We start from the raw sequence: 13,691 nt of genomic DNA on the forward strand, positions 1-13,691 counted from the left end.
TCAATTAATTCCTTGCAGATATCTTTTATCCTGCGGCCTCCTGACAGAATCCAGAAGCTTGGATTTCGGACATTGTTGTCAGAAGAAAATCCATTTCAGAGATGGATGGTTCATAACTGTCATGTAACCTCATAAAAATTGTCAGCTTACATTTTGTTTTAAAAAAGCAAAAATCTAGCAGTCTTACCAAGATCGGCCTCCTGTTCCTCCGCATGTATCAAGTCTTCTCCAAGTTGGAAGCAGGATGAAACAAAGAAAACCAAATGAAGAGCAGAAGAGGAAGGTGGATAGCAGAGTAGAGGCGGGTCGGGGATGGAGGAAATCAAGGTGTAAATAAAGAATGAAATGAAAGTTTGGAGAAAAAGGCAAATAGGGAAACACCTTAGTTTCAAAACTGACAACAACAACATCCAAAACACACCTGAGCAACGTAGAGAGGCGCAGCATGCCACTCTGTATTTCAACCACATGATGGTGCAATTTAGCAATCTGTGTTTTGAAGTGTGAGCTGTCATGACTTGAGCAAACCTTCACATGTATGTGGGAATGATTTGTCAATTTCTTCAGTGATGCTAGTTGTGCAAGAAAACTAAATCAGCTATACACAGTACGGCCTGTCACACCAAACCGACAAATCTTCTGATCAAAACTGTCAAAACTGGGATGAAGACAAAGTTCTTTCAGCAAAAAAAGATCTGCACACACTGTTCACCTCTGCATTGATAGATTTTACAAAAATACTCACATTCACACGTTCATTATTATTGTTTTTGTTAAAAAAACACAGGGTCTTACAATAAGGGCTTGACCCATGTCTTGTGTGTACAGTACTGAAAAGCCAGTGTTTATAGCTGAGGGGGCTCTTGATGCATGTGACTGTGGACCATAATTCAGTTCTTGGCTGTATTTGAGCTGAATCTCACTTGGAGAATGGGAAGTCTTGAGAAAGGTCTTTGTGACCAAACAGTTGACTGTTTAATAAAATCTATGTATCAATCACTCAGTCATGGCTGTTTCACTCCGAGGTGGAATAAAAGCCATCAACGGTTTGTTTCCACCGTACATGAATTTGGGCCCGATTCTGCTCCAGGTGTAACGTTCTGCCCTCCACCTATCTCCATCATGTATGTCTCAGTTGAGGATGAATAGGCTTCTGATCGTTTCCAGTCTCCAAATTTGTCGGATTCTCCTGAGAAATGTGTTAAAAACACTTGGACTTTCTGGAGAATTGGAGGGAAAGTATACATCTATCAATGCAGGGTTGAAAAGTGTGCAGGAATTCACTCTGCTTCACTGGAAGTCGATCTTTTATGTGCGTTGCCTTCGGCTCATCAAGGACCTAGTTGTTGAAACATGTTGGCTTTTTTAATGGTTTAGCCACTATTTTAATATTTCCTTCCTCTTCTTCCATATGGAGTACCTGGATTACCTTCTGGTTCTAAAGTACAGTTCACTTTTTCCAAGATTACCTGTCATATTCTGGAACTACAGTGGATTACATGGCGCTACCAGACCTCTTCACCATCTAATAAGACATGTTTTATAAATATGCTACTGAGAAACTGAAGGAGGGAATACCAGTCAGCACTCGGTACACAAGAGGAGCACTAACCAACCTTCTGATTCCTAAACCACAACCCAGAAGCGTGACTGTACTCTTTTATCATAGTAATGATGTGTAGCCTCTTACCATCGTCATCACACTCTTCAAGAGGCCTGGAGGCTTTGTCTCTACACCGAGGATCCAGCCATGATGTGGTCTTTGTGTTGTGGCTGAAGGGAAACAAACAAGACAACAGAACAATTCAATACAGGCCATCAAACCGACACATAAAAGCACAGCAGGGGTGCATGAATGCATCAACAAGAACGAGAAAGTAAACCGCGTCAGCAAGTTTACAGAGGACAGCAGGCATCTGCTGCGAAGAGAAATGACAATAACAAAGCGACACAGGCGAGAGAACAACAATAAACAAGCAGACTTTTCCCTCTATTGTTAAACAAGAAAATAACTGTAATTCAGTGATAGCAGAAATGAACATACAAGCTCTGAAAATGCACAGCCATGTCCGGGTGGTGTGCCTTTGTCGTGCTGCAGAGAGGACAGAGAGGTGGAGGTAGTCAGGTGATCAGGATGTGATCTCCTTTAGAGATCGGGACATGCAGGGATTAACAGGAAAGCAGTGGCACCCAGGGGGCTGGGCAGGTTGGCTGGGGAGAGGCCTAAAAACCAAATCATGGGGGAAGACAAGCCACTGGACGAACAAAAGGGATAATAGTGCAGGTAAAACACCAACTACAGTATGAGCTGCGGTGAGAAATGCATATACAGGCAGTGCAAAGAGTGTGTGCAGCAGATCCAACTGTAATATGTTGCAGGTTGTTGATACATACTCTATGAAGTACAGCTCTCCGCTCTCAGTGTAGGCCATCTCCCAGTTATCGGGCAGCGGTCCCAGCGGGTCCTCCGGGGAGACCTGCGGTTCCGCGAGGGTCTGCTGCCCACTTTCTGAGGTGGAGGTGGCCGCATTGTTCAGACCGCAGGATGGAGCATTGTCACGTGCGGGGTACGGCCGGAGGATGCCGCCGCGGCTCTCGTCCTGCTCGTTAGGGTTACCTGTGCACAACAAAGGAGAGGGGAAGAGACTACGCACTAAGGATCCTGGGTCACACAACGGGCACAACACAGAACGACAAAAAAACACCAGAAAAGAACAAAAAGTTTATGTCGCAGTGCATGCAAGAAAAAGAGCAGATGCAATAAGAAGACACGCTCACTGTTTACCACATATCATGCAACTTTAACCACACCAAACTACTTCCCCTTCCCCCTATCTGAAGTTTGGCTCCCACCCATTTCCAGTGTACTGAAAGGGCCCCAGGAATATGCTAATTCTTGAACTCTCTTTTTACCCCCACCCTGTTTTAAATATCTGCCCATAAGCCTCTTTCTCCTCAAGCTAGCCATCCCAACCCCCCATTCCCACTGGCTCCCCAGTCCTGGCCCACTGTTCTCCACTGTTTCCGTGGGCTTTTCAGGGTTGATCAAATGCTAATTCAACACTCTGGCAGCCTGGCAGGGGGACACAGAGAGGGCATACATTCATTCACAGCACCGAGAAAAAGAGAGAGGGAAAAAAAAAAAAAACACCGTCTTGCACTCAGTGGAATGAAGAAAAGGTGGGAAACACTGAAGCTTTGGGATAAAAAAAAAATCTCATACTCTCACCTATTTTCTTTTTAGGTATATACTACAGGATGGATTCACATTCAGATGACAACTCTGCAGAGATGTGTTGCAGTGAAAAAAAAAAAAAACTATTATCACCTGAGGCAGGAATATTAACACCTGATGCTCACAGGCTGGAAGGGAATTCAATGAGCAAGAACAAGAGAAAAGTGAAAGATGTAGATACAAGTTAGAAAAGATGTGAGGCCTGCAGCGCCGAGAGAAGAAAGATGCATCTCGTGAGTGTGGCCTGTAATCTACTTCCTGCTCCACTGCACCCCTCCTCACAGGCAGATGGCAGTGTTTGGAGGCTCACAGGAAAAAAAAAAAAAAAAAAGGAGTAAGCATCACAAAGACATGATGTAACCGCCAGACACCCAGCACCGTACAGCAGGCGAGAGGATCATAAACATACACACTAATCTTGGGCACACACTCCCAAACAAGCGACCACTAGAGAGGAAACGAGATGGAGAACACTCAACATGCACGGACAGAGAGAGCTCCTGAAAACTTCTGCAAACACAGAGGCTGGAGAGGTGCAGCTACACCCTCACCTGTAAAACTGTTGTTCATTTCCGTGGCCTGGTCGTCATCGTCGTCGTCAGCAGGCACTACTCGGGCGTTTTGCATGTCATTGTAGGACTTGGTGCGCTTTGGGGTGGACTGCTGGGAGCCTGCATCACTGAGAATCACTGTCCCAATGATGGGCTGCCTTGGCGGCTTGGGGGTCCCATAATAGTTACCTAGGCAACAAGAAGGACATTAGCATGCTTGAGAGAGAGAGAGACACAGAAGGAGGGTAGAAGGAGAGGCCGAGACAGAGAGAGAGGAAGCGGGCATAAAAACAGGCAGTGGATCCACGAAAACCTCCTAATCTTACGCTGACAGAGAAGCCGTATCACAATGTGACCACGAATCGTGGAAATAAGCAGCTGGTGGGAAAGCGAAACGCTTCTAGTTTGGGTTTGAGGCCACAGAGCCGGATTGTCTGGACTCTGAAAGCACACTGAGCAAAAACAAAAGACCAGCTTACATCACCCAGCTTTCATTTAACAGCTTTTTCTGACCGACGCTGTTTTGGTCTTTGGTGCAAACAAATGATTTATCGAATTTCCCAGATAACAAATCATGTACCCATATATTCTTCGTAAATGTGAGCAAAAGAGGCGACTTTGTAATGGCAATGGCAACATTAAAGGAACAGTTGAGGGTTTTGGGAAATATGTTTGAGTTCAATAAGTGGATTGACACCTCCATTCACGTTTGTGAGTTCAATATGAAGCTAGAACAGCGATCAGTTAGCATAGTTTAGCATAAAGGATGGAAACAGCTAACCCAGCTATATGTATAGGGTTAACAAAACACACCTACCAATCTCTCTAAATGTTATGTCTGATTCATTTAATATAGTGATCAAATATCGCTTTTTCAACATCGATACTAACACTGATTATTAGTAATCGAGCAGACTGCTTACTGATATTTGGAACCAACATACATTTGCAGTAAAATCTAATATTTTGGTGTCAACTTGTGGTACTTGAATATTGTACTTGCACTCTTCAATAATTTGATAACTTTAATACGTTATTTTGTCGATTCAACCCTAACCCTCAATATGTATAAGTCATAACGGCAAAAATGTTATTTCTTCACATTCTGTTGATCATTTTAGTTCATTTTTTAATGTTCTCAACTAAAATTCATAAAAAAAACATTTTGCTCCTTTAAGACTGGAAACAGTGGAGAACAGCCTGCATGTCTGTCCAAAACCAAACAAGATATGATAAAGGGCCACTATGTCATATTGGAGAATACATTCAAACTTTGAATTCCAAAATTTAAATTTTCATTACATCAGTGAGGTTACGATACAAACTCAGAAATATTTATTTTTCCATAATTAATAAATTAAGGAGAATATGGTCCCCAGGAAACAGTTTGCAGCCAGAGAAGTGGCAGGGTCCGCCAGATACAATATAGTTTAGCCTATAGCACAGGCATAAAAAGAAAAATATGATTTTTTGTTTTTATTGAAATTTCTCTCCCAAAACTTTAAATAGTATAAAAGTAAGAATTCAATAATTCTGTATTGCAACAGTAATCACAGTTATAGAGTGTTTGCTCAGTAACCCATGTCTCCCTTCACATAGCTTATGCAGTAACAGAGACAGAAATTGTTCTGTTATCCCTGCCCACTTTATTCAATCAGGACAGGGAACTCCATTTCGGCTTGATGAGCTTTTCCTTTAACGCTTTGAATTTAAAGCTATGGATGTTGTTGCGTGTCATCTCCCATCTTTTCCTGTCAAATCTCTGCTTTTTGCAATTAAATATCAGAGATTTCTCACAAATGAAGGAGAGGAAAGGATATATGATAAATATGCTTCTATAGTCACGCTGTATATCCATTAAGCTCCAGCGATATTTATGAATCAATAATCCTGTCTTCCCCTGGTTGTCTGGATGGCCACAGACTCCTGTGGACAGGTATTTGACATTGTCTGCGTGAAAGGGAGGAACGTGCCAACACACAGCGGAACCGGTGCCAAGCAGATTAATGTCGTAACATTCTCTCCCGGCCGCATGCACACAATCACTCTCAGACACACACACACACACACATGCGCACACACACACAAATTAGACTTAGCCCCTGCGTAACACACACACGCACACACACACAGACACACACAGGCTCACAAACAAACACACAATGCACAAACACACATCCACCCACTCGTGTTTACACACACAGGTTTGTGTCAGCATGAGACTTAGCGCTGCACAACACTGTCCTAATCAGAGTGAGAGGGGCAGATGTGGAGTGACCCGCTGTCTCCTGGATGCATCCCCCCCCCACCCGCCATCATGCACCGTCTAATCGGAATCAACTGAGTGCACGGTCTTACAGCATCGTAGCAAAAAATAAATGCTGATCGCTGTCATGCTCGTTGTATCTGTGCAGAATTGGGACACCTGCGCCGTCATGAGTGTCACTTGTGATCATTTTCATTATCGTCGCCCTCACCGTCATACGTTCCTATTTCCAGTAGTGTGCCGCTCTCCTCAAGTTCTAGGAAGTCCTCCACAGACAGGAAATTGTAATCCACCCCTGGCACCTCTCCGTCTCGAGGGGAGCGGGTTGTACCTAAGGACAGAACAGCAGACAAATAAAGTTTAGCTGGCTGCCAATAACTTGTTAAAATTCAAGCCACGTGCTTACAGTGTGAAGGTGAAATCATATTTTTCCCTCCAGGCGAAGCAACATGTTTAATATGCCTCTCTCACACACACACACACACGAAAGTCTTTCATTAGTGTTAAAATGCAGTCAACATCCAAACATTGATTCAGCTTTTTGAGATGATGACCAGCCGTGTCGAAGGGTTTCCAAAGCGGAGAGTTCGGAAAAATCAAGAGGGTGTGATTGTAATTCAGCGCGGTGATTGGAGGCGAAGTGTCTGGTGAGTGGCTGTGAATATTATGTCAGGAAATTGAATCTCGAGCTACATCTCTGCCTCACGGGAAACTGCCTGCCTGCTAAGTCAGAAGATGAAATAGAGGTCACCTCAAGAAACGGACCTGATACTGTTATCAATCCATCAAACGTCTTCCACTTTGGAAGTGTAAAAATGCACAGACATAATAGTATGAAAGTTGTTTCACTGGAGCCGTTATTGATTGTCAAGGCTGCATTGTGCCCGTTACAGCCGCAATGCTGAACAGCTACACTTACTGCATTCTTAGGTGTTGTTAGGTTTAAGAGCAGTACAATAAAAGCTTTTCTTTCAGAGACAATATAAACCACGACTGATTCTTTTGTGTCACGGTGCCAGAGAAAACATGAGACAGATGAACTCTCAGTCAACTCTTTGAACTCAAATTCTGTTCAAATGTAAAACAACTTTAAAACATGTTGCCTTTGCTGCCTTGAGCCCGATCTCCTGCTGAAAGTTAATGATTACTGGTCTGGCATGTTTCTTCATGGTGGTGGGAAGACTTTGTTGTGGGAATCTGACACCTAACAATAGACAGGAGCCATTTTATCTCTGTCTTTAGAAATAGGAGATGAGATGACAGGCTGGATGGTTAACAGTAGTTGTAACCCATCTGTGATCAGGAGGAGATGTATAGACATGCACATATGGGTCCTCCTTTTGGGTCGCAGTGATGGTAAACAGTCATAAAGTTACTTCTTATTCGAAATGAAACAACTACTTTTCAGCTAGCTGCTCTTCTAGGCTCTGCAAAATAACAACCCCCACGATGATAACTGAAGCCAACATGATAGTAGCCAAAATCCGCAGTTCCTCCAATGGCCACTTGATTCTGGCTCCAAAAGTAAGTAAATCTCCATTGATCCTCATACTAAAATGCACAACCTTAAGGCAGAAATAAACATGTTTACAGCCTGGTACAAAAAACTGTTTTGGTCTCTAATGCTCATTTTCCCTCTTGTGACATCTGTATGGGGAGGGAATTTTTATATGACTCACTTGTTTAAGGCTTAAAGTTATGCATAATTCAGGGCATGGGCGCTCTGAGTGACAAATAGCTTTTAGCTGTTTTGCTTGCTGTCGGCTCCTCTCAGCTCTGTACACTCCACCTATTTGACCAATTTTCGGATAAGCCAAGAGTTCCCTGTAGGCACGGCCAGGATGGCAATGGCTGGAGCCACCACACCGAGCTTCAAAATGGCTTCTCAGACATCTGTGCATGACATCGATGAGACTACAGCCATGTTATATACAATCTAGAAGCCGAACTTGTGCACATCCTTATCTTGTACACGAAGAATCGGGCAAGCAAATGAACCCTGCCCAGACAGAAGATGACGGTAATGCATGTAAAGGCAGTTGTGTTCCCCCTGGTTCTAGCTTTTAGCCATGCTACGAGTATGCCAGTGAATGACCCATCGTACTCTGATCCGTGGGTCTCGTGCTGTCCATAGAGGGTTTAGCATGCAGGGCCTACAGTGGTCCACATCCACAGGTTAAAAAAACCCACATAAAATAACAAATATTTGCTTTCATTAATAACCACAATGAGAGGCCTTGCATTATGGTGTGTACACAAGGCCAAATTGAGTGAATACAAGTGAAACATGACCTTACACTCTGTTGTGTTTTGGGTTATGTGTGCCGCTGGCCACAGCAGCGTGTCTGGTTCTGATCCTGTGCTAACATTTCGCTCCAGCCTGCTGCGTCTTTTTCCGGCACCACCTGCAATCCGCACCACCAGAGCCTAAACACACTACCCCTCGATCAAATAAATGGCAGGACTGGTGTTGTTACAGCTACGCCTGATTTTGTCTAAATAAGGTCTTAGTGTAGTGCAACTTAAACATTTTACAAAGACACAAACTGATGAGTCAAAGGATCATCAGAGTGCTCCTGATCGGACATGAATGTAACAGATTTCACGGCAGTACATCCGCTAGCTGTCGAGGCATTTGGGGCAAAACTGTACATGACTGTTGGGTCTGAGGGAAAAACAGATTACCAGAGTCATTATGATTCGGCCTCTGGGAACCATGAATGTCAGCACAACCTTTTGTGCCAATCCATCAAGAAATTGTGAAAACCTTGACCTTCTGGTGGCACTGCAGGAAAAGTCAGGGGAGCAACCAAGAAATTATGATTCAGTAATTAATAATTTATAAATAATTATGTCTACCAAAGTGACCGACCCAGCAAAGAGACACATACATTCATTTTCGAAAGCTTAAAAAAAAATCATCATTTTTGGAAGCAGATATCCACTACAACCACTTGAACATCATCACTGTCTTCTATTCCAGACGAGTGAGAACGCTCATGTTTGACACAAGACTCCTGGCTTGTTCAAGTGTTTACCCGAGCCTCTCCGAATATGCAAGCTCACACTCCATCCCTCAGGGTACATCCAGCCCACAAACACCTGATAATAAGCACGTCTTCACGGTGCACTGCCGAGTCCAACACCTCCACTGCACCGCAAAGGCAACGCTTTATCGCTTTTTTCTTCCTGCCATTTTGGAAATGACCCTCGAGATAAATGGGTAAGGAGGAGGCGATTTAATTGACAGGACATGGTGCAACAAAACAAAATCGCTCACACCAAGGAAAGAAATGATACATCATCCAACTGGGCGCTTACAGCAGCAGCAGCGCACCAGCAAAGTGCTGCTTTGTATTCACCTCAGCGGAGGGGGATGAGATGAAAGTGAATTTGTCTGGGAGTTTGAGTCATAGGACTGGGTGGTCCCATGGTGGGAGATGTTTCTGAGGCACGGTGCGCTCTAATGACGCTGTCTGTTGAGCAGGGAATGGAGCTGTTATTCCAGGCTATTCCCCACAGTGGACGACTCTGATAGGAAGACTAATTCTGGTATGCCTATATTACAGAATATTGAAGGCTGAACCCTGCCTCATTACAACAGAGCTTTCAACTTCTGTTACGTGTTACGTCATTATCTGTTTGGCATAAAACAAGTTCAGCTATCAGAGAGCTACTTTGCCACCACTTGACAATTAAACTTCCTCCTGAAGCCTGACAGTCGGCGCTTCTGGGTTACGTAACTTCATTTTCTGTTTGTACTCAGTGAAATCCTGCATAATTTAAATGAAATATTTTCAGAACAGTGGGTCACGCTGTGACGTACTTAATGACGCCACAGCCGCGGATGTCAAGATGCAAAGTTTTTTCCAGGGTGTCCTGACATAAGGGGAACCACTAACAGGGTCGCACTGTCTTTATTTCTGGAGAGTGACTCACTGTGTTGAACTCCAGTCACGATACACCAGCGTAATGTTTCTCAAATCAAAAAGTGTTGAATACTTGTGAAAAAAACCCCCCAAAACATTTATTATTGAAGTAAACAATGAGTAATTACTAAAGCTCTACGCTGATATTGTAAAACCACAAGCTGGTGGGCAGAAAAATTCTTCCGTTGACCCCCGAGTGTCTTAATCCTAATCCAGTGCAGCATCTAATCCTTCTGAAGATGGAAAAACAAAACAGAACAGGAATTCAACCTTCTGTCATTCAGTGAGTGTCAGTAGTTTAACACTGGACAATATCAAAAGTAAAACTGACAACAAAAGAAGGCTTGGGCGATATCCCAAATTTTATATCACGTTATTATTTATTTTATTTGTATGTTATGTTGATTAGCAGTATGCAGTTTATGAATAAATGAAGGCGTAAGAGGCGAATATGCTGCTGTACGTGTTTACTGCTCCCTTTGCAGCAACAAATATGATAGTTTTAAATAACAAATAAGAACTTTAAAGCTAGAACTTTAGTACAAAGGAAGGCTTGCAAACATAATGGAATGGCCTGAAGACATTGGTTGGCAAAAACAAGACTTTTGCCGAAGTCACCTTGGACATTTTAATATAAAATCATATAATATAATCAGCAGATCACGCCTTAATTCTTCTATATCAAAGAGATGACAAACAGACTTATCAAATAATACATTGTTCAGTCTAACTCGATGATAAAATTTGATTCATTTCTTCAGATGTTAAAGAAGTAATGACGTCTTTTGAGAAAAGACTGACTCAATTACTAAACTAAGGACATTTTATTATGTTTGGGAGATAATTCCTTTTGAGTACCCGGCAGCTTGTCTTCAGTTGGACTCACAAGAGAGCAAGTCTGAATGCTCTCAGTGTGCGACAGCGAGGTCAGGCTCTTCTCCTTACTATCGCTGTGGAGAGCCTCTATTTTCTCTGGCCGGAGAAACAATGACTGGGCCATGTTCAGTCCTGACCCTGGCTCTGATGAACTTCCACTGACTCTCATCAATGGGCTCCATTCTTTTCAGTGCCAGTGTGCGCATGTGAGTGGAAAAATGAAACGCAAAACCACATTTGGAAACGTCTTCAGTTTTTAAAAATACCACCAAAGGCAGCCGGAGATTCATCGTTGTTCTGGGACAAGTCGGGTGCTTATTCATCCAGAGAGGCAGTATGAAAAATGCATTGCATTCATTTTTATTTTAAACTGTGTTGTACAACCGGTATAAAGCTTTCATAAAGGGCTGCAGAAGGTAGAGCACAATAATAACCTAAATAAATGCAATTCAATGCAACCCAAACCACTAAAAAAATAACAAAAACGAGAGCAATATCTCTGTCACTGCAAAAATAAATAAATAAAATAAACACAAACGTTTTCATTTGGTTTCTGCTTCCTTTATTTCTTATTCTGTGGTTTCCCCAGGTGAAAATATCAAATGCTTCATAAAGCTAACATCTTCTAAAAACAACTGTAATAATTAATCGTGACTGAAAGATCTTTTGACTGACTGAGCATTAGCGGGAAACCAAATGTGATGGTTTCTTTGAACTGCGGGTGCAATGAAGATCTCCGTGTTCTGCTGTCGACTTTGTTTTGCTTTTAGAGGATCAAATATGACAGGCCCGGGCCGACTTCTACAGGCATCAAACATGCTCTCGAAAAGCCACTTCTGCACACTGCATTTCAAGTTTAATGGCGTCAGTGTGATTATTCACTAAAGGAGAGGAGCTGTATCTCTCTCTCTCTCTCTCTGTTGATGGCATTATAATTCAGCACCAACACTTGCTTAAATATACCTCACTGAGAAAGATCTTGCACACTCTTTTTAAAGCTGATGACTTGAGTGGCTCAGGACTTTTTAGGCAGAAGTTGCACGCTCACCTCAGGTGTTTAGCACCCAGAGCAATTTCAATTTTCTTGTGAGAGACAGAAAAAGTGCTTCATGTACCGATCTCGCACGTACAATTCATAAATAACACAACAAACAATACACAGAGAGTGGTGTTATGTAACTGCGATAGGCTCAGACCGTCTTTATGACAGCGTGTAACAGATAGAGAGGCTTCATGCACATTTAAAAGAGGAGGAGGCTGAAGTCTATACAGGAGCGCCTGCCTCAGTGAGCCAAACATACCGATCTTACCCAGCCTGAAGCTGCCACAGGGACACACAGCTGAGAATGTGTTCAAGTATTTATCTGCCAAATGTTACCGTCATGACTGCATTTGGTCAAAAATGATGAGAGGAGTCTTACAGGCAGAATATTTATCGCATTTAACTCATGTTATACACTGACAGTAGCATTTTTTGACCATGGGTTTACAGCTGTGAGACAATGGTCCAGTGTGTAGGATTTAGGGTGATCTCATTGCAGAAATGGAAACCAATTTTGATAATTGTGAATAATAATAAGCACATAATTCATGTAAAATCACTTGGAAGAACCTCTTTTCACCTCAGATTAAGCATTTTATAGAGAAATGTTTCTAAAAAAAGCCCGGAGTGGACACCAAACACTGGATCTAGAGAGGGCTTGCCACATTTTTCGTGAGTAGAGGGGTGTTCAGTTGGTTGCAATTTGCATTCGCAACACTGGATGCCACGAAATCCTGCACACTAGACCATCATTAGGACATGCTACTACTCTTCTTGATTACATAACAACGATGAGACCTGATTTTATTTTTACTTTGTAGCAGAGGTTAAAGAAACGTTTGCATAGAGCCCAGCTAACTGTTTACCTTTAGTCTTTGTGCTAAATTTGTATAAATTGTTTTCATATTTAACACACAGCCATTAGAGAGGTAATGATCTTCTCATCTCACTCTCAATGAGAGAGCAAATATCTCCCAGAAGGTCAAACTAGTCTTTCATCGGGCCTCTGTGCCACATCAGTTAGTTCTGTTTATTTTTGATAATCTTACAGTTACTGTGCTACTAATGATGCCTGTGAATGTTAGCGACGCATTTTACATTTCTCTGACCTGTTCTTTAACGATGGCAGCTTCAGACTGTTTGTACCTCAATAACTAATTCATGTGAAATGGTAATTGTGATGGTGAAAGTAAACAGTAAAGCAGGGCTGCACAATGAATTGAGATGTTACCCAAATTGCACTATCCATATCGCGGAAGCTGCAATATTTGATAGAGGTAGACTGAGTGACAAAACTGCATTATAATGACGCACTGTAGTGCTGCAGAGATCCATGTTTGTTCAGTACAGAACCAAGCAAATGTCACATTGTGTTTTTAATTAGTGAAAATGATATTTCCAAGGAATCTTGAATCATATCATGGCAAATATCAATACTAATAGTGTACAGATTTATCCTCTCAGTGCCAGTTTAATCATTGACAAGTGGGGATGATTACCATAACAACAGTGACGGTCGACGGGCAGAACCAGTGGTATTCTAGCAAATGAATAACACAACACCAGTGCAGGATTCTCAACTGTGAGAATGATCACAGTGAATGACTTCTCCAAAAATGTTCTGGCTTTTGAAAAATAGTAGAATCATTTACACACAGTGTGCTGATTCAAAAGGTGTGGAAAGTCCTGAATGACACACTTCTGGAGTGGCAGCTGTGTGAATTGTGCACAAACATGAACCCGCAGAGACTGAGAGTCTACAGCCACACTCAGGGCTCTGTGAGGCTACATG

The 13,691-nt window shown here is 42.5% G+C and overlaps 2 protein-coding genes across 17 annotated transcripts in view; one reads left to right on the forward strand and one right to left on the reverse strand.

Moving 5' to 3' along the window:
• The window catches only part of LOC119022591 (rhodopsin), a 71,925-nt gene that overhangs the window by 54,880 nt on the left and 3,354 nt on the right, over positions 1–13,691 (forward strand). For 2 of the 3 annotated variants that reach the window (XR_005075995.1, XR_005075997.1), the window contains one exon: positions 3,245–3,566. The exons of the other annotated variant lie outside the window; for it this stretch is intronic. The gene's annotated coding sequence lies outside the window, so the exon portion shown is untranslated. Of the gene's footprint in view, positions 1–3,244; positions 3,567–13,691 lie in introns of those variants that run through there. 3 annotated transcript variants of the gene reach the window in all.
• LOC119022586 (membrane-associated guanylate kinase, WW and PDZ domain-containing protein 1-like) overlaps positions 1–13,691 on the reverse strand; it is a 101,193-nt gene that overhangs the window by 34,806 nt on the left and 52,696 nt on the right. For 5 of the 14 annotated variants that reach the window (XM_037103609.1, XM_037103610.1, XM_037103607.1 and 2 more), the window contains 6 exons: positions 6,264–6,383; positions 3,787–3,975; positions 2,395–2,662; positions 2,045–2,092; positions 1,691–1,773; positions 188–226 (listed from right to left, as the gene is read on the reverse strand). In XM_037103609.1, coding sequence (XP_036959504.1) covers positions 188–226; positions 1,691–1,773; positions 2,045–2,092; positions 2,395–2,662; positions 3,787–3,975; positions 6,264–6,383 — 747 coding nt within the window. The remainder of the gene's footprint in view (positions 1–187; positions 227–1,690; positions 1,774–2,044; positions 2,093–2,394; positions 2,663–3,786; positions 3,976–6,263; positions 6,384–13,691) is intronic. The other 9 variants (XM_037103616.1, XM_037103615.1, XM_037103619.1 and 6 more) reach the window with 6 other exon arrangements.

The sequence above is a fragment of the Acanthopagrus latus genome, chromosome 7 (assembly GCF_904848185.1).
Source record: "Acanthopagrus latus isolate v.2019 chromosome 7, fAcaLat1.1, whole genome shotgun sequence".
In the NCBI taxonomy this organism is placed as follows: Eukaryota; Metazoa; Chordata; class Actinopteri; order Spariformes; family Sparidae; genus Acanthopagrus; species Acanthopagrus latus.